Raw genomic sequence first — 18,723 nt, 5'->3', positions numbered from 1 at the left:
CAAGATATTGACATAGCTGGGGCTCAAACAAGCGCGGACGGGGCGGCCGTGGGGCAGCCGTGGGGCAGCCGTGGGGTGCGGCCAGGCCCCGGCTCCATTCGGGAGGCAACGAAGGCACACGGGGTGGGGGGGGGGGTGCCAGCAATGCAAAATCTCCACCCGCGATAGCGCAGGGCGGGTTTGCAAACAGGCGACAAGAACGAGGCCGGAGCCTCCCGAAAAGAGGCTGGGTGCCGCCAAGGGGACCGTGGCACCACGGGGTGGGTTTGGCCAACCCCCCCCAAGCTGGTCGATAAATTTGTTGGCTAATTATTCTCCCGTCTGGGGTAATTATTAGGTGTGCTAATGACGGGGAAGATGGCGCAGGAGGACGTGGCAGAGGGTGCCCCTGACTCGGGTTCCTCCGGCTCCTCTGCAGCTGCCTGGCCCCGGGCAAGGTGAAGGAGCCCTCGCTGTTGATTTTGGCTGCCGGGACCGAGCGGGTGGCACCGAGCCAGGGGAAAAAATCCCAAGGAGGAGGAGGAGGAGGTGCTGGAGGCACCAGGAACGCTCCTCCAAATTCCCTTTTTCCACCCCCAAACTTTGGGTGCCGGCTCCCACACCCGGCTGGATGCGTTTTGGGGACCCCCCCCCCCCCCCCCGCCCAGCCCTCTGCCGTGGACGCGTGGGGAGCGGCAGCCCCCGCCCCGTGCCGTCGCTTTGCCCACGTTGGCAGCCTCGCCCCCAGGAAGCACCGCTGCACCTTCCCCTCGGTGAAACCGCAGCCTATTTTTATTGCTTTTTTTGATGTGCTTTTCTGTGTTCCTAAAGTCCCGATTGCTGTTAAGTTTGCGGTAAGTGCCGGGAGTGGTGAGGGCCGCGTCTGCGTGTACCGGGAAGTGCCTGGTGGTGCACGCCCCCGGGTTATTGCCCCAAATCTCTCACCTTGAACCCGGAACAGTGGAAGAAACGCGCCGCATCGTCCTCAAATTCCCCGTCCCACCATGGAATGCGGGCTGTCCAGCACGTGGCCGTCCCCAAAGCCGCTGGGTGTCGCCGCGATGTGACAGCTCCGGCAGGCCACAGGCAGGTGAGGAGCAGGCGGCATTTCTGGCATGCGTTAGAGGCATTAATTCAGCCTTGTAATTTATTCACTGTAATTCAGCCTTGCCCAAGGCTTGTTCTTCACTCCCCGGTGCCGCTTGACATTTGGCGGAGGCACCAGCGAACCCCGGCCCCTAGGGGGATCTAAATCGGTGTGTGGATGAGAGCTCAAACCAGAAGTCGCCGTGCGAAGGCGAACGTGAGAACCCGAGCCCAGAGACACGGCTGGGTTTAGGGGGAAAAAAAAAAAAAACTCCTGCACCCAGGGCCGACGCAGCCCAGGGGCTGCTGCAGCGGCCAGCAACGTAAAACCAGGCGCTCGGAGACAAAGCCATCAAGAGTTTGTGTTTATTTGTCTACATTCAGCTTAATCCAGGTGTACTGCCTGAACAATTCAGGCATACAAAACCCACTCTTTCCCACTGGTTTTTAAAATAAAATCTTCACTTATAAAACTGAAACACTAAAGCATTAAAATACAGAAAGCTCGTTTAACTCACTTCACAAAAGCATTAACAGATGACATATCCCTTTATCTATTTAAAGCCATACTGTGTTAACACGCCAACGTCAATTTTAAATAGAAAAAGGATACTGAAATTGTATTAACTCAAAAACCCTATTTAGACAAAGTTGTAATGGCAACTAACAAACCATTAAATACATAGATGCCCAAAATACAGCTAAGTATGGAATTACAGGTACTCAACCATTAGTGACTGGTATCACAAAGAGCACTGCAACATGGAAACGGGGCGGGGGGGGAGGGAGGGGGGGGGGGTTTACATGTTTACTGTGATGCAATAAAACTGAATATTCAAAGGGTGCGCAAGTGCAGGAGGTAACAAAACTCCACACCCACAGAAGAAGGGCTGCTTTATCTGTACTGGTAATTCATGCTGTGATCGTTTCTGCCGTAGCCGCCTTGCGACGCCTGGTAGGAACTGGGGGGGCCGCTGTAATTTTGGCCGGAGCCTGGGGAGTTGTAGTTGGACTGCGAGGAATATCCACCTGCGGAGGGAGGGGAGAGAGAAAGGAGGTTGCTGAGGGTCACGCCGTAACACAAGAGCTCCTCCAACGCCGCGGGACGGGATTTCGGGACCTGCCGCAAGGCAAACCCCGCTGCCTCCTCCGCGCCCCGACGCGCGGGGGGAAAGAACCGCAGGGAAGCGTTTTGTACTGACCTTGCTTACCTTGGTACGAGGACCCTCCGCCCCCAGATCCTCCCCCATAGCCACCATGTGAACCAGTGTTGTACGAGGCACCTCCGGAGTAGTTGTTCCCTCCGCCGCCGCGGCCGCTGTTGCCGTAACCTGGAAGGGAGCCGGGGCTGAGCGCGGGCTGCAGCTCCGCCTGCAGGACGCCCAGCGATCCTGACTGCTATCGGTGGCCATCCCGACTCCTATCGGTGGCCATCCCGCCGGCTATCAGCAGCCAAAGGGACGGTTGCCCCTCAGGGATCGAAGCGTACGCCTGCCTGGTTGTCCCAAGCCACCCGAGCCGACCCCGCGGTTCCCCGTTCGCCCCTCAAAAGGCAGGAGCAGCCTCTCGGGAAGGAGCAGAGAGCAACCCGACCAGGAGCTGATCTCATTTGACAGCAAAACGACCTAAACCCGAGCGCTTTAAGCCTGCCAATCGCTCCGATGCGCCCACCAGACAGGACCGAGGGGCTGGCACGTCCCTTTTGTGGTTATCTTATCCCACCTCACTCCCCACCAACCAAGCAACCGGCACTCACTGAATTTGCTCTCGTAGTTGTAGTCAGAGCCGCCGCCGCCCGGCGAGTTGTAGGAATTGGAGTAGGAGGAGTAGTTGCCTTGACCGTGGTTGTACCCTTTCTGCTTGCCTTGCGGCGGGCCGTAGTTACTGTACTGGTTTTGGTTGTACGACTGCTGCTGCTGCCCCTGGTGGGACTGATAACCCGACCCGTAGGAGGGTTTTTGCTGTCCCCCGTGCTGCTGTTTCTTGCCGCCGTGTTTTGGGGGCACGGGCGAGTTGTAGTTGTCGCCGCCCTGGTAGTAGGAGCCGTACCCCGAGGAGCCGCCGCCTCCGCCGCCGCTCCCCGAGTTGGAGTGGCCGCCGTTGCTGTAGAATTGGCCTAAACAGAGAGAAGAGCGTCAGCCCCGGCCCCGCGGCGCTGCTCGGAAGGGCAGCCTCACGGCACCAGGAGCTTTCAAGCCCGTGAAGGGCTCAGGAGCAGCTCGGTGAAAGACTCGGAGATGCTCCACGCAAGCCAAGAGGCGTAACGCTCTATGGAAGCCATCGGCGTCATACCGCCGTCCAGGTGCCCTTAGATCTCACGGAGCGACGCCGAACCGGCTCTCCCCCAGCTTTCACTCCAGCACGACCCCCAGGTTGAGAACCAGGCTCAGGGCCACTACAGTTTCTTTAATGCACGTTACAATAACTAATGGTTTTGACTTAAAAAGCTCTAAAATGGTTTAAGGTCTGGTGCTCCACCCGCGTTTGAGACAAGCCAGCCGCCAGCGGCAGCTGATGCTCAGCCTCCACCGCCGAGAGACGTGGGGACAGGGAGGAAACTCGTTCCTCTAACGAGGAACTACACCCCCGGCCGTGCATCTCGCCCTCCGACACCAAGTAAGGGTTGACGTGGTGGATGAGCAGCAACAATCCAAGCGGGATGAAGGCGGAGACCTCTCACCTCCAAAGCCTGGCACTATGCCACGACCTCGGACCCAAGGTTACCGAAAACCTCTAACGGCCCCAAATATTCCAGAAAGCCTGGATGCAACAGCGTAGCCAAGAGTTAGTGTTTTTCTTTTCTTTTATTTATCAAGAGTACTACAGTCAAGCTCTCGACTACCGAGCAATTCTCTTCCTGCCCAACTGACGCAGGTTGAACTCCAGCGCGCTCTTCGTGTTGGGCTGCGGGTGAGAAGACTTACTCTACGGTCAGACTCGCCGTATCCAAAACTAACTTATTTCAAGGAATAAAAGCCACTAGAATCTAACTAAAAACCTGCACCAGTGTCTGTAACAGCATGTACGCCTCTGACGAGGAGAGGTTTTGCTAGCACCCCCTGCCAAACACAAGAGAGGTGAGAATTTAGCTAAAAAGACACAAGGAGTCAAGTCTTGTGCCCTCCGCAATTCCACATTACCCTACGGGAACAACTCCTCCCGAAGGCGGATGGGAGTTTGCTCCCCAAATTCGTTACGTGGTTGTGTTGTGAAGAGCTTCAAGGCACCTAGCTTTTATTTTTCAGGACTCCAGCTATCCTTGGAGTCATTTGATCCACTCTTTGCTACCTCCTCTGCGCGGGAGCGAGACTTGCTACGCTACGCAAGATGTTTCCTCCTCCTCCGCAGACCTCGGCTCCGTGGTGTAGAAACAAGGCTCTGGCAATAAGTTTCTCTCCAGCCAAGAACGCCACAGCCGTGGCAAAACAGCTCGACGCTGAGATACCTCGCTCCATCCCTTGTGTTAAAATCCCAGGATTTGGTTCAAAGACACGCGGGAAGGCTGCGGGGACGTCTCCAGAGCGAGAGGTCAAGGGCTAAGACCTTTAAATTCGAGCTGCGGATGCTGGAGGTCAGTCTCTCCTGGTTAAGGAGCCAAAATTTCTGGAAATTGCAGTTTTATATCAACACTTCATATTTAACTATGAAGTTTTGGTGCCGGTTGGCATCCAATTGTTTTTGACTTCCCCTACATCAAAGCTAATGAATAAAAATATCCGATGCCCAAGTAGTTACTTTAGCAAGTATTTGCTTTAAAAAATGGCAGTTTTTCACTTCGTTCAGGACAGGATCTATTCCCTTGTATAAAAAGTCATTATTTTAAACAAGAGCTTTCTAAAAAAAAAAAAAAAAAAAAAGGATAGAGGGCATGCATTGTTATTACCATTTTTGAAAATATCCACTAAAAACCTTGGACTTTTTTAATTTGTAAGCTGGTGCTTCGCGGGTTAGAGGTTTTTGTTTCGCTTTGCTTTTATTTAACTGGTTTCGTTACTGAGTGAACTCAGATGTTGCTGAGCCTCACAAGTCAAATGAACGCCACGGTGCAGGCTTTGCAGCTAAAAACAGTGACAAACAAAAAATACAGTCGTAAAACAAGCACTACAGCAAGAATAAAGGACCGGACACTTGGAATTCACCAGAGACTCGCGTCTCACCGACTGGCCAATTGCAGAGTTTCCTGCAGTTCCTAATTCCAGTGAAATTTAATCCTCCAGGTAATAAAAATACCTCGAGGGCGAGGTTCGCTGAAGTGCTTTAGGCCCTTTATGCTTGGCTCAAGAAAGCCCATGTTCACGGAACGAATGAACCCATGCATTTCCAGAAGTTAAAGACTAACATGTTCGCGCTAACTCCTAATGCCTGGATATTTATTGGATCAGTATTGGAAGCACAATTACAATACCTTTGAAAGTACACTAGCTACCAGCCACAAAAATCACATCCCTCAGCGTTAATCCACCAGCGTGTTACAAAGGATGTAGGATTAATGTTTAGCACACACGATTCCACATACAAGTCAACATTTTGCATGCTCAGAAAGCTGGGCTGTACTAGGTTCAGAGATGTTGAAAAGTCTTCCCAATATCAAGAGGCATGTACCCAGTTCCTGGGATTTATTAAAAGGCTCAAATTTTGTACAAAACCTGCTGTAAATTAAGACAAAGGTAGATTAAAACACTTCAGTATCTGTTTCTTAAAAATAAAGTAATGCTTTCCATAAAAAGCAAAGATGGGCTTTTTGCCTTTACGCTGAACAGAGCTGGCTTTGCAATTTGTGCCAAGTGCACAAAAAACATTCTTGGATGGTTAGTTCCCCCTGTGGTGTACATCGATACGACCAAGTTCAAAGGCAAATCACAATAAAAACTGCCACTGTCTTAAGTTCTGCAGGCTAAGAGTGTTTCAGACAAGCTGCGGTGAAAAGCCACTGTTGAGAAACCCAGTGAAGCACAGGGACACAGCACGAACACTTTGGGTTTTGGAGTTCGAGAAAATTGGAGTAAAAAGCTGTTTTTTGTGCAATACTTTTAGATGATCTAGGAAGACCCAAAATCATGATAGCCGTAGCAGTCTGTGAAAAAGTCACCTACAAAAGGGGGAGACAGAGCAGAGAAAAAAAATTAGAATTCTTTTGAAGATGGCAAAATGCGCCACATTTGAAAGTCATGTTTTAGATTTCTCTGCTCCTGTCACCCCCCAATGAAGGCTTCTTCTCAAGACCAATCGCCGTGTATTTTCAGGAAAATCACATTCAAAAGTGTGGCTGATAGCTTCGCATGGCTTAAAGCAGAGAAATTTAAAATATTCACAGTTTTAGAGGAAACGTGAAAGTCACCGGGATTTGAGTTCAACTTTCACACCAGCACAAAGGCCGTCTTTCGTTAATTCTCATTCAAAAAAAAAGAGAACCCTTTAAGACGGCTTCAGCACAAGCACATCACCGCACGTCGCAACCCAGTTCAAGCTTCACGCCCCCAGCAGATTGACGAGCACCACAAATTAAGAGAGGAACACTTACTGTAGCCTGCTGTCGCGGAATTGCCTCCGTAACCGTAGCTTCCATACCCAGCACCTGAATCGGAATAAAGCGGTTAAATACGAGGAAATCAAGGGCACCAAAGCTTCGTTTCCCACCACGCTACGGGTCAGAGCACCGCCTGCTAGAGGAGGTTGATGTGCTGGTGGGTGGTCTGCGGTGGGTCTAGCAGGGACGGGGTGGGAGGAGGACGCGCGCGGCATCTCACCTGCGTTCATGTAGCCGCCGTGATTGCCGCCGAAGCCACCCCGGCCCCGGCCGCGGCCTCGGATGTTGCCGCCTCTTCCACGACCGCGCATGTTGGGCGGCGGGGGCACGTCGTTGTGCATGGGGCCTCCCATCCCGAAACCCGGGTTGTGCTGCTGGGGGGGGGGGAGAGGCCCGTTAGTATGAGGCTGGCCCCTGCATCCCAGGGTGGGGAACCCAGCGGGATTTCTGCTCCCTAATCCCGTGAGCAGATCCTTGGTTTCTCTCAAGACATTGTATTATTTCTCCTCCCAATAAAGAGATTAAAACCGTTCAGCAGGAGGCAGAGGTACGAGAGAACCGACAGTTACACTACACGCAGCCAAAGGCACTGAATTTACTTACTTTTACTGCAAACTTGGGTCCTCCCCTGGCAGGCAGAGGGGCTCTTTTCTTCTTATTTTGCTCAATGGCAACGGGAGCATCTGGAAACAACTTCTCCAGCGCAGCCAGAGCGGCGTAGGCTTTCGCTACCTTTTTATTTGAGCCAGCTCCTTGGAATTTCTGCCCGTCAACCTCCACCTTGGGAAGGGATGAAATCATTGCGTGTGAATGGAGAGGGCAGGAACGGAGGGCAGGCGATTGTGAACACACTTGGTAAAGTTTCCCCACTTTTTACAGTGCCTGCAGGCAACTCCGACAGGCCCAGGGGATTTCTTCCTGAGGCCATCAAGTTACAGGTAACTGAGGTGGGATGGAAGTGCAGAGAGAGGACAAGGAAGTCACCTCACCTCCATCACGAAGCGCTTGTCGTGGCTGCCACCCGTCTCCGAAATCAGCTCGTATTTCAGCCCACGCCTCTTCTCGTTCAGCTCCATCACAGGATTCTTGCCGTGCTTTGTCAGAATTGGTCCCTGTTGTTTCACATTCTGAAAGCAAAGAAGCACGTTTTTCTCGGGGCTTCATCACTAATGGACTAGGAATTGCTCCCAAAAGGCGTGCTTTGGACCACTTCAGAGGTGGACAGCACTGCAATAAGCTTGCCTGATGCTTTTCCCCCTCAAATTGTTTTGTCACACTGACTGAGCTCAATGCAGGCCATTAAAATGACCCGTAGCCAAAAGGTGCTTCTTGGGATGTCCCCTGACATCTCCCCGAGGAACCCAAGCGGCATGTTTCACCCTGTTGGGCTGCGCTCACCTCTGAGGTCTGATCCGAAGGAGGAGAAGCAGCACTGGGCGTAGAAACAGTTTCTACTACAGGAGGAGGAGCAACGACTACAGGTTTCTGTTCCGTTTCCTCGGCTGATTCATCTCCTTTTCCAGATTCTTTGCCTTCCACTCCTGTGGGTAAACCCATATCTTGCAACACCTAGGGTAAGAAAAGCGGGAGAAGGGATTACTGCAGTGCACTTACCCCCGGCTCTCACGTGCCCTACGCATTTTTGGGTGAACATCGAGAAGGTTGCTCGAGACCCCCCTTTGTTAATCGAGTGCCAGGCTTTTCCCAGCCAGACTGCTTTTAATGAGAGCCCCTCAGCAGGGAATTCCACGCACGGCTCTTACCTTCACCGCCACGTGCAATTTGGCTGTCTTTTTGGAAGGTCCTGATGCCTCGAAGGTGCTGCCATCGATTTCCACCGACATCGTAAAGATGGGAGCATGAACAGGACCAGTTTGAGACACAAGTTTGTACTGGAGCCCAGGCTTTAGCTGGTTTAATTTCATCAGTGCATTCATGGCCTGGGGAGGTTCAAGTTTCTCCTCTGAACAGAAAAACAGATTTTGCAGATGTTTGTCACCTCTTTAGAAGGAGTGTAACTGATTTCAGACAGCAAGTTCTGATCTACCAGTTTTGGCCTTGTGAGCAATTAAGCTATACCGAGTAAAAATCTGACAGCGGCCAAGTTTTCTTTTTCCCCCTCTTTATTTCCTAAATCCACACGCCCTACAACTCCCGTGTACAGCATCGCTCAAGATCAAACACTGGCAAGAGTTCTTCTGAAATCTGCCCCCCCAGCTTAGCCTGAGAACAGCTTTCAGGTAGCCCTTTGTACCTACCTCTTGTTAACTCAATACCTTTTTTCTGAATCTTCTTTTTCTTTTTGCTCGGCGATTTCTCCTCTCCGTCCTCCTCCATGGGACGCTTCATTGGAGTGACAGCGTACGTTGTACTGGGAGGAATTTGGACTGTAACAATCATAACAGAAGAGCTGAGTATTCCAGCAGGAACCTTACAAACACGTTATTTCTTTTATTTTTTCTTATTACCTACCAGTATAGTCAACAGGGTTTTCGTTCTTTGGTTTCTTGGGCATTTTGGAAGGTAGGGGATCCATCCCCAAGACTTTGTGAAGCTGGCCAAAAGCAGCAAGTCTCAGAGCATGCTAGAAAGATTAAACGTATGTTACTGGGACGCACAAGTTGCCATAGCCATCTCTGTTCACTGCACAGTTTCAGACAGGAACATTCTACCCACCCCTACACAAAAATCCTCATCAGTTTAAATAGGACTCTCCTTTGAATTTTGAAGTTCGACCCAAAATACGGGTCATGGTAGCAAGTCACTATTTAAAACCTGATACTTTGCTTCTGGTTGGCCAAGCTACAAATTCCTTATTGGTGTGGGACCCATTTGTAGTTCTTTTACTTGACTAGGTATTTAAAAAAGTTAACACCAACCTCCGTGAGGTTACTATACTACCATTAACCAATATGGAAGTTCAGAGTCAGTTGAACTGAGTAAGTTTTTGTAACATCTGTAGTCAAAACTATACCTGAGCACTCTGTGTGATATCTTCCCTTTGTTGTCTGTCTAGATGCCCAATAGCATCAGTGGCTTCTTTTTCACAAGGATCATAAATACCAGAACCATCTGAAGGCAGGAAACAAGGAAGATATGCAGAGAATTATCCTGGTGTTTCTAAAGAAACTAAACTAAGTATTCCCTTGGCATCAATCAACACTCATCTCTCGAAGAACACCGACTGACATGATCCATCCAATGTCCAACATTCTGAAACTCGCCTGGACTATTTTACAAGTACAATTATCAGGGAAACTGGTCACGAAGCACTCAGAGAACCGGCTTTTACACTGGTGGGAGCTGGTACCTCCCTCTGCGGGGTTTAACATCATGGGTCCATGGCTTTGAACACACGTGCCCTAAATAGCAGCAAGGTACAGTAGTACCCACGCACGCCGGGGGCTTTCTGAGCTTCGAGTCTAAGCTGTCTGCACGTAAAACACCGGACGTCTCAAACACGAGGCAACACAACAGCGCGCCAAAGCTTCAACCGCGTTTCGCTTCGGTGTCCCTTTGAAATGGAAATGCAGAGAACCACCTAACCTGGCATAACGATCCCCGAGGCGAGGCATTCGAGAACCCTCCTCAGAGCCTCTCCAGCGCCCATGGGTCTGTTGGCGGTCCCGATGGACTTTTCGCACAGCAGCTCCAGAGGCTGAAAGAGATTTGGGGCGAGTGAGACGAGCCAACGCGTGCGCCTGCGTGGCACGCTACGATCGCTGCAACTCCAGGAGCTGCCTAAAATTCACAGCGCGGACTGAAAACCAAACAATTCACGACGTGGAAAGCCGACAGGTGTCTTTTTTAAGGGAAAAAAAAGACAGGAATTTCTGTCCTTGCAGCTAACTTCTGGAAACGGAGCACGTGAGGGCTGAACGGAGCCGGATGCAGGTTTGGAGAAGCGGTACCAGAACCCCGAAGAAACAAAACGGGACAATTACCCATCCTCTCAGCGGTGCCCAGGTAGGAACCCGAGTACACAGATCTCTCAACACGCGTATGACTATGACGCACGACTTCAGACCGTTAGCCCTGGCCTAGAAGAGGAATCAGAAGCAGACACACATTCAATAGAAACCCCAGAACTGCTCGTTCGCAGACATTAACTTTTGCAGTGCTACTTTGTCAAGGGTAAACAGTATTCCACGTGGCAATTTTATAACTGGTGACAACAACTGGAGTGTACAAAGGCGACATTACTCTTAACACAAAGCAGCAGCTACGCATCTACTCGTTAAAAAAGGTTCCTTTCCAACGTTTAATTTGCTTAAGTGCTTCTTTAGCAGCTGTACCGTTGACAGACGCTAAGTTCAGCACGTCTAACTATCATCCAACATTAAAGTATTTTAAGTAAAAAAAAAAAAAAAAAGGTAGCCCGTTAAAGGTTTACAAATTTTCTACTTAAAGACAAATATAAGAACAAAATGCAAACCTGGAACCACTTGGCGTGTCGCAGTGACGCCAAGGCAGCAAGGCATTTCTGCCTGTCCAGAACGTCCGGGGAGTCGTTGACTGATAGCGTTTCTATTCGTGGATGGAATAAGAAGACAAGGCACAGTTTGACCAAGGGGGTTCTGTCAGGTGGAGAGGGGATGAGGCAGCTCCCTACGGGCAGCTGAGGCTCCCAAATGATCGTGATCTCGCTCCTTTACCTGGGTGGGTGGTCTGCAGTACGCTCGCCTCTTAGAAATTAAAACTGCAGGGGGTGGGGGGGAGGTTCAATTATCGGGGACGGGCTAAAATCTGTTCTGCGAGGAAAGATTGGGGCGTAATGCTCTGTGGGAGAGGACCGAGATCCTTCACGGCTCCAACGGAGTCGGAGCGTGTGAGGCCTGTGGTAGGCAGCGGAGGGCAATTTGATGTAAACCCCCGCTCCGAGCGTAGCTTTAGTGGAGGAGCGGGGGGAAGAGCTTTGCTAGGATCAAGGGAACCCCCTCCGCCCATAAGGCTTGACTGCCCCGGCCCCAACCCGTGACAGAGAGCGTCCTGTTGGTCAAAGGTCCAGCGTCCCTAAAATTGACAAACTAGAAGGCTTGGTAGACGAGGTCAGATATCAAAACCATAGACAGTCAAGAGAGCACAAGAATATTTCCCAGTCTGTGCTGCAGCAAAATTGAAGATATGGTTTTTAAAGAGCTCAAAGTTGCCGACGACCAGGGTTTTAGATAAGGCTAGTGCACGGAGCAAGCGTTTGAGGGGTGCGAATTAAACGGCGCAATGCCTGCGACACAGAACCAGTCACAGCGAAGCCACTCGAGTGCAAAAACGCCCGTGGTTTCTTATTCCGAGAGAAATTTGAGGCCGAATGGGGAGGCTAACTTTATCCAAAACTCTGCATCACTTTCTGGAGTTCTGAACTTCAGCTGATGAAACAGCCAAGCAAGGAGACCCAGAGCACCTATCATTCTTGCTGCAACACAAACTATTTATAACATCCAATCTCATTTACATGCAAGTCATTTAACGAGAAGCCTTCAATCTTTTTTTTTTTTTTTTTAAATGTATCCATTTATATTTTTTACGTCACTGTGCAGGCCACTTACATGGCTAGATACAAAAAAGATTAATACAACAATATTACATATTAGTGAACTAAAGGCCGAAGAAAAAAGGAAAAAAAATAAAAAAATAAAAGGAGCAAAATACCATTTGAAAGGTGCTACTCAGTTTCAGAAAACTTGGTCCAAATAAACCATAACCACGATCTCATGAGGTTAGGGTTGTCTTGAGGAGTTTGGAATTTGCACAGAAATCATTTTCGCCACTTTGGATGAAACTGAAGAGCACGCTTTAACAACGAATTAGCAACAGAAATGTTTCCAGACCGACTGTTGGCTGTTTTCAGTCTTCCATACCTCCAGCTAACTGTTTTTCCATTTCTTCTCTGACTACGGGCGACGTCAAGTGGATGGTCAGCGTCAACGGAGGCTCTTTTGTGTTCTTAATTACAATGGCAGCATCACCAACGGACTGGATTATTTCGTATTTGTCTTCGGTAATAGCCTGCAATAGAACGGGACCGCTTAGTGCTTGCCTCATTCCTTTCTGTGAGTGCTTTGGAACACCTTTTTCTGAGGGAAACCAAACCAAAAAACAGCACGAGGTGTGCACACAACGTTTCAGCTAATAAAACGAAGTTCACTGAGAAAGTAATTCCAGAACAACGCTACAGGTCTAACCAAAAACACGTTTCCAAGGCAGAACAAAGCAGGTCAAAACAGACGGGACGCCAGGCGTCTCTTTGTCCATTTAAGACTTATTTTGCTCGTTCTGCTCCCTGCAACACGCACAGAAAAACACAAAGGTCTTACTCACAGCAAGCTGTACTCCAAGATTGTCGGCCACTTTCTCCAGGAGATCCGATGTGGGCTTATCCTTGCACAGAAGAACTAGCTCGAGGTCCAAGTCCCCCTTCAGTAACAGGCCTTTCGCCACAAGCCCCACGCGCATCACTCCACGGAGGGTCCTGGTCAGCTGCTCCGTGGCCTTCTGATCCCTGCAAAAGGACACGGCACGATGGCAGCGGCCCCAAAACCAGAAAGTTCCCTGCAGCCGGGTAAGCACAAGCGCTCAGCTGAAGCTCAGGGATCGCTCTGCGAAGCTCCAACAGGATGCACGAGCCCTGGTGCAGCGTTACCGCACCCGGGCAGGGAAAAATCGCTCAGTACCACGTTAGTGCCCAAATTAATCCCAAAGTCAAGGGAAACGGCGTCTCTCCCAGCTCCAGCAAGAGCGTTTTTACTAACCTAAACTCGTTCGATGCCTTACCCTCCTTCTTTGTTCTCCTCCTCAGCCGCTGTCTCCATGGCCTCTGTCTCCGGCTGCTCCCCGCCGACTTTCTCCTGCTCGTCGATCCAGTCGGACACGGCTTTGAGCGCCCGCTCCGTGTGGGACACCATGTTCTGAACCGCCTCCAGCTCCTCCTGCGTCGGGTAGACGGCCGAGTGCTTCGCCATCACGTGGCGGTCGTCGTTCACAAAGATACGCATTGGTCGCTGCAAGGGCAAGGCGAGGTGGTTTACAGAATCATCCCAGAATCATCTGGGTTGGAAGAGACCTCCGAGATCACCGAGCCCAACCCCTGACCTAACACGAACAAGCCCTCCACTAAACCACATCGCTAAGCTCTACACCTAAACGTCTTTTAAAAACCTCCAGGATTTAGTGCCAGGCCAAACCCAGAGGCTTCTCTCTGAAGGCTGTGAACTCTTCCCTTTTTTCAACTCTTCCCTTACCATTTTTGCCTCCGAGCGTCCGTCCGAGCGCTCCCGTCCCCGCGCGTCCGGCCCGAACGTGCTTGTTTAGATTCTCCCACCGAAGAGCCCGTACCGGTACCACACTTTTTGGTAACCTGAAAAGAGAAAAAGCCAATTAGCAAAGGGTTCTCAGCGGGACTGTCAGGCCTCACAACCTCGCTGAGCACCCGGAGAGCTGGCAGCAACTGCCACGGGCAGTAAGGAGGCGGATGAGAGCCGGTCGGTGGACACCGAGCTCCCTGCTCCCCATGATTTCTGCTTCCAGGGCCTGAGCAGGACCCATGGCAGCAACCGACGCAGCCCTAAGGACGTTATTCCGGCTCCTCGCACCCTGAAGGCTTTCCCGTTAAAGGTGGAGTTTTGCAAAGCCTCCGCACGGATTTCTGAAACGAAGCGCAACGAAGATGAAGCACTGACACGCTCAGCAGTGGCTCGCGCTGGGATAATTAACCGTTTCTGACGTGATTTGTCTATAAGCTTGTCTAATTCCATGAGGTTGCTGTCACCTGGTTACCAAGCTTCGCCGTGCCCAGCCTGGCGAGAAGCTGCTGGTAAAAATCCCGTTGCCACCTCCTGCTTTTTTTTGGACCCCAAATTCATCTGAAGGCTCTGCAGTAACCAAGCTGGATTCCCACCGAGGTCGATACGAGGAATTCGGTGGCTGCGTAGCTCCTTCTCTTACTTTCCTTTAATTCCCCAGCAGGCGCGGTCTCGAAGTCAGCGCTCGCGTCTTGTAAAGCTCACCAGACGGAACCGAAATGACGGCCGTGCGTTTTGGGGCGAGAAACCTCCTTCGGAGGGAGACGGAACCCCAGAGGCTGAGCCCCCGCCGCAGCAGCTGGCTCCTTTTGGTAAAACCCAAGCGCTTCCATCCCCTGCTTCGGGCTTCCAGCAAAGAAAGAGCCGTGTCCTGCAGGACTCAAGGTTGCCTTCGGATGCGAGCAGCTCCCAAATGCCATCTCGTGCCCGCCAGGAGTGGCTTCGGCGCGCCGGTAGCACTGCGGTTGCTGGATCCGTGGTCGTTAATTCGGCTGCACCTCGCAAATTCTCCCGTAAGGCTCCCGATTTACCGGGGGCGACGCGATCCCAGACAATCCTGCCCTGCAGCCAGCACCCCTGCTGGGTCCACGTCGGAACCGCCCTGTAAATCCGGCCACCGAAACCACTGCCACGCGCGGCCCCTCCAGCATTTACCCCCAAACCTCACGTCTCTCCAAGTCTCCAGCAGGCTTCCCTCAAAATTAAACCCAATGAGGCTCACTTTTCCTTTTTTTTTTTCCCCCCCCTCCCTGCTGGAAGCTGTACGGTTCATCTGTCCCCAGGCTAGCCAGGAATTGCTGCTCACGAGTCCACCACGAAATCCAGTGTTTTCTGGCAGGTGATACAAACCGCAGGGAAGCCCGACGGATCTCAACTTTCCAAAACCATCCAAGATACTGGAGTAATAACGAAATAGAATGAATAATTAGCTGCCCAAATGCTCGGCGCTTTATTAGAGTGGTGCCATTTTAACGGCGCTGTCTGTGCTACAACAACGTGCTGGGACGGAGCTCGCAGCCCTGCGGTGTCGGTTGCTTCCCAACCAGAGCCCGGGCTCACGACCCGAGGAATTTACCCGCAAAACCAGGAGGAATTGGGAAAGCTCCTTGCCTCCAGCTGCTGTCGGTTTTCGGATTCGGCAGGCGCAGAGATTTCTAGGGCTTGGGAATCTCTCTGATTCCAGTCCTGCAAATACTTACGCCCAGGATGACTTTTTGCTCCGAACCTGGACCTGAGGGTAATGAAACCCAGATGCCAGCACCCGCTGCGCGGGAAGGAGGATTCCCAAACCTGCAGCGCCCCACGCGCCTCCTCGCGTCGGTGGCGGACGGCGGAGATCGGCTCGCGCCCCACGGCGTTTGCACCACTGATGGTTTTTATTCGGCTCTGCCGCTGCCCACGGGCGATTTTCTTCAAACTTCCTCGGCTTCTTTCGAGAAATCAGCCGGGATACGAGTGAGCGAGGCGGCGCGGCAGCTGCTTCGACCGTCAGAATGCGCCGCAACGACTCGAGAAACGAGACCGGTGCTGCCTGTGATGTCTAGGGACGGGCGTTACGGATGTTATCTCTCCTGGGGAAAGCTCCCAGCTCCGTTTTCCTCCCCCCAGAGGCCCGGGGAGCCGAGCCGGCAGCGTCGCGGCACTCGCGCCTCCTCGGGAAACGAGCACGCGAGCGGGCGAAGGACGCGCGGTCCCTGCCGCCGCCCCTCTCCTAGGGCCGAGAGCTTTGGGGATTAAAAGCGACGAAAGGCTCGGCCCCGCTCCTCGCCCCCTCAAGACTCTCCCCCCCCCCCAGTTTCACCCCCCAAATTCTCCCCCCCCCCCCGTGCCACCTCCAAAAACCCGGCGGGGATGGGGGGGGAGGGTCAGCAAAGCCCGCGGGAAGGATGCCGGGGGTTCGGAGAAAAGTTGAATGCCGCGAGTCCTATTTTACATGTTTTGAGGAGGAAACGGGTTTCTTTGGTTGTTTTTTTGTTGTTGTTGGGGGGGGGGGGTTGTTGTATTCTTTTTGCCCCCCCCCCTTTGTCCTTTCAGCCAGCTTTGGAGTGGGGGAGACGGCGGCGGGTAACAGGAACAGGGGGGAGCGTTTTGGGGTGGGGGCGTGTGTGGGGCTGGGGGGGGATGAGTGTGGGGGGGTCTTTGGGGGATTAATGGGGGGGTAGGGGGAAAAGGAGGGGTGAAGGGGGAGTGAAGGGGAAGAGGGGGGTGGGGAAAGGAGAGTGCTGGGGGGGAAGGGGGGTGTTGGGGGGGGAAAGGGGGTGTTGGGGAGGGAAGGGGGGCGTTAAGGGACAAAGGGGGGGCTGTCGGGGGGTGACCCCCGCCCCCCCCGCGGGGGTCGCCGCCATTTGCAGGCGCGGGGAGAACAAAGCGCGGCGGGAACACGGGGGAAGGGGGGGGGGGGGCGGAAAAAGCCCCCCGCTCCCCCCCCCATTTACCCCTCCCCTTTAACCCCCCCCCCCTGCAGCACCCCGGGGGAGGGTCTCCCCCCCCTCACCCCCCTCCCCCCAGGCCGCTGTCCCCCCCCTTTCCCCCCCCTCCCCTCCCCTTCTTCCCTCGCTCACCGCCGGCCCAACGGCCGCCCGCCGCCATTTTGTCTCCCCAGCACAATGGGGCCGCGCGGGGCGGGAGGAGGAGGAGGAGGAGGAGGAGGAAGGAGGAGGGAGGAAGGAGGCGGAGGCCAGGTCAACCCCCGGCACGGGCCCGGCACCGCCCCCGCTGCCCCGGCCGGGCCCGGACCCACCCCCCCCCCTTCCTCCTCCTCCTCCTCCTCCTCCTCCTCCTCCCCCCTCCCAACAGGGGCCTACCGGGCCTGGCGGGGGGGGGGTGGGCCTGGAGCGGCTCGGCCCGGCCCGGTTCGGCTGAGCTCGGCCCGGTTCGGCTCCGACTGCAGCGCGGGGGGCGGAGCCGCCGCCGCCGCCGCCGCCGCCGCCGCCGCCGGCGGGAGTGGAAGGGGGGGGGGAGCGGGGAGGGGGGGGAAATAAACCGCGCCGAGGGGGCGGGGGAGAGGGAAAAGGGGTCACGTGACGCCACCCGGGCTCTCCTCAGCCAATGGGAGGGGAAGGCGGGGAGGATGGGGGGGGGGGCGTGCGCGCCGCCGGTGCTGCGTGCGCGCCGCCGGGCTCCTCCCCCATCCCCCCCCCTCCACCCGAGGTGTGCGCAGGCGCGGGGAGGGCTCGCCTCAGTGGTGGGGGGGGGAGGGTCCCTGAGGGGAGCCGTCGGCGGCTTGAGGGGATCGTGGGGGTCCCTGAGGGGGTCTTGGGGCTTCTTGGGGGGCTCATGGGGATCCCTGAGGGGATTGTGGGGGTCCCTGAGGGGATCGTGGGGGGCCCTGAGGAGATCTTGGGACTCCTTGAGGGGATTGTGGGGCTACCTGAGGGGATCTTGGGGCTCCCTGAGGTGGGGCGATCACAGGGATCCCTGAAGGGATCTTGGGGCTCCCTGAGGTGAACTTTGGGGCTTCCTGAGGGGGACCCCGATGGCCTGAGGGGATCTTGGGTGTCCCTGAAGGGGACCCCAGCGGTCTGAAGGGATCTTGGGGCTTCTTGAGGGGGCTGTGGGGCTCCCTGAGGTGATCTTTGGGGCTCTCTAAGTGGGACCCCAACAGCCTGAAGGGATCTTGGGGCTCCCTGAGGGGGACCCCGTTGGCCTGAGGGGATCTTGGGGCTCCCTGAGGGGATTGTGGGGGTCCCTGAGGGGATCTTGGGGGGTCCCTGAGAGGATCTTGGGCTCCCCGAAGGGGACTCCGGTGACCTGAGGGGATCTTGGGGCTTCCTGAGGGGCTCCTGGAGCTTTCCGAGGGGATCTGGGGGCTCTCTGAGGTGGGACCCTGGTGGTCTGAGGGGATCTGAGGGGAATTTGGGGCACAAAGGGGACTGGATGGTGTCCCCAAGGGGGTGCAGAGCACAGGGGGCCCCCCGTCCGGCCCTGAGGCCTCAGAGGGGGCAGTGGGCCGGCTGCCTGATGGGTAAGGGTGCGCTGACAACCCAAATCCGGGGTCGGGATAGGCGAAATCTGGGGTTGGGATAGCCCGAATCCGGGGTCGGGATAGGCCAAATCCGGGGTCGGGATAGGCCAAATCTGGGGTTGGGATAGCCCAAATCCAGGGTCGGGATAGCCCAAATCCGGGGTTGGGATAGGCCAAATCTGGGGTTGGGATAGCCCAAATCCAGGGTCGGGATAGCCCAAATCCAGGGTCGGGATAGGCCAAATCCGGGGTCGGGATAGGCCAAATCCAGGGTCGGGATAGCCCAAATCCGGGGTCGGGATAGGCCAAATCCAGGGTTGGGATAGCCCAAATCCGGGGTTGGGATAGTCCAAATCCAGGGCATGTTA

The 18,723-nt window shown here is 54.0% G+C and overlaps 1 protein-coding gene across 9 annotated transcripts; it reads right to left on the bottom strand.

Annotated features, from left to right (window-relative positions):
- Positions 1-1,415: 1,415 nt before the first annotated feature.
- ILF3 (interleukin enhancer binding factor 3) lies at positions 1,416-16,979 on the bottom strand. Of its 9 annotated transcripts, none has more exons than XM_035572271.2 (20): positions 16,953-16,979; positions 13,831-13,946; positions 13,364-13,590; positions 12,911-13,091; positions 12,451-12,598; positions 11,028-11,119; positions 10,537-10,632; positions 10,139-10,250; positions 9,567-9,664; positions 9,065-9,176; positions 8,851-8,979; positions 8,356-8,555; positions 7,991-8,161; positions 7,582-7,719; positions 7,196-7,372; positions 6,813-6,966; positions 6,587-6,640; positions 2,822-3,181; positions 2,268-2,396; positions 1,416-2,094 (listed from the first exon to the last, which is right to left on the bottom strand). In XM_035572271.2, exons 2-20 carry the CDS (start codon positions 13,831-13,833, stop codon positions 1,961-1,963), a joined length of 2,715 nt encoding a protein of 904 aa, XP_035428164.1. In that variant the 5' UTR covers positions 13,834-13,946; positions 16,953-16,979; the 3' UTR covers positions 1,416-1,960. The 9 variants fall into 9 exon arrangements, with proteins under 9 accessions (XP_035428164.1, XP_035428168.1, XP_035428172.1 ...); XM_035572275.2 differs by having other exon boundaries at positions 6,813-6,963; XM_035572279.2 differs by having other exon boundaries at positions 2,277-2,396; positions 6,813-6,963.
- Positions 16,980-18,723: the final 1,744 nt, after the last annotated feature.

Source organism: Cygnus atratus, unplaced genomic scaffold (assembly GCF_013377495.2).
Source record: "Cygnus atratus isolate AKBS03 ecotype Queensland, Australia unplaced genomic scaffold, CAtr_DNAZoo_HiC_assembly HiC_scaffold_75, whole genome shotgun sequence".
NCBI lineage: Eukaryota > Metazoa > Chordata > Aves > Anseriformes > Anatidae > Cygnus > Cygnus atratus.
This window is presented reverse-complemented; position numbering and strand designations above follow the sequence as displayed.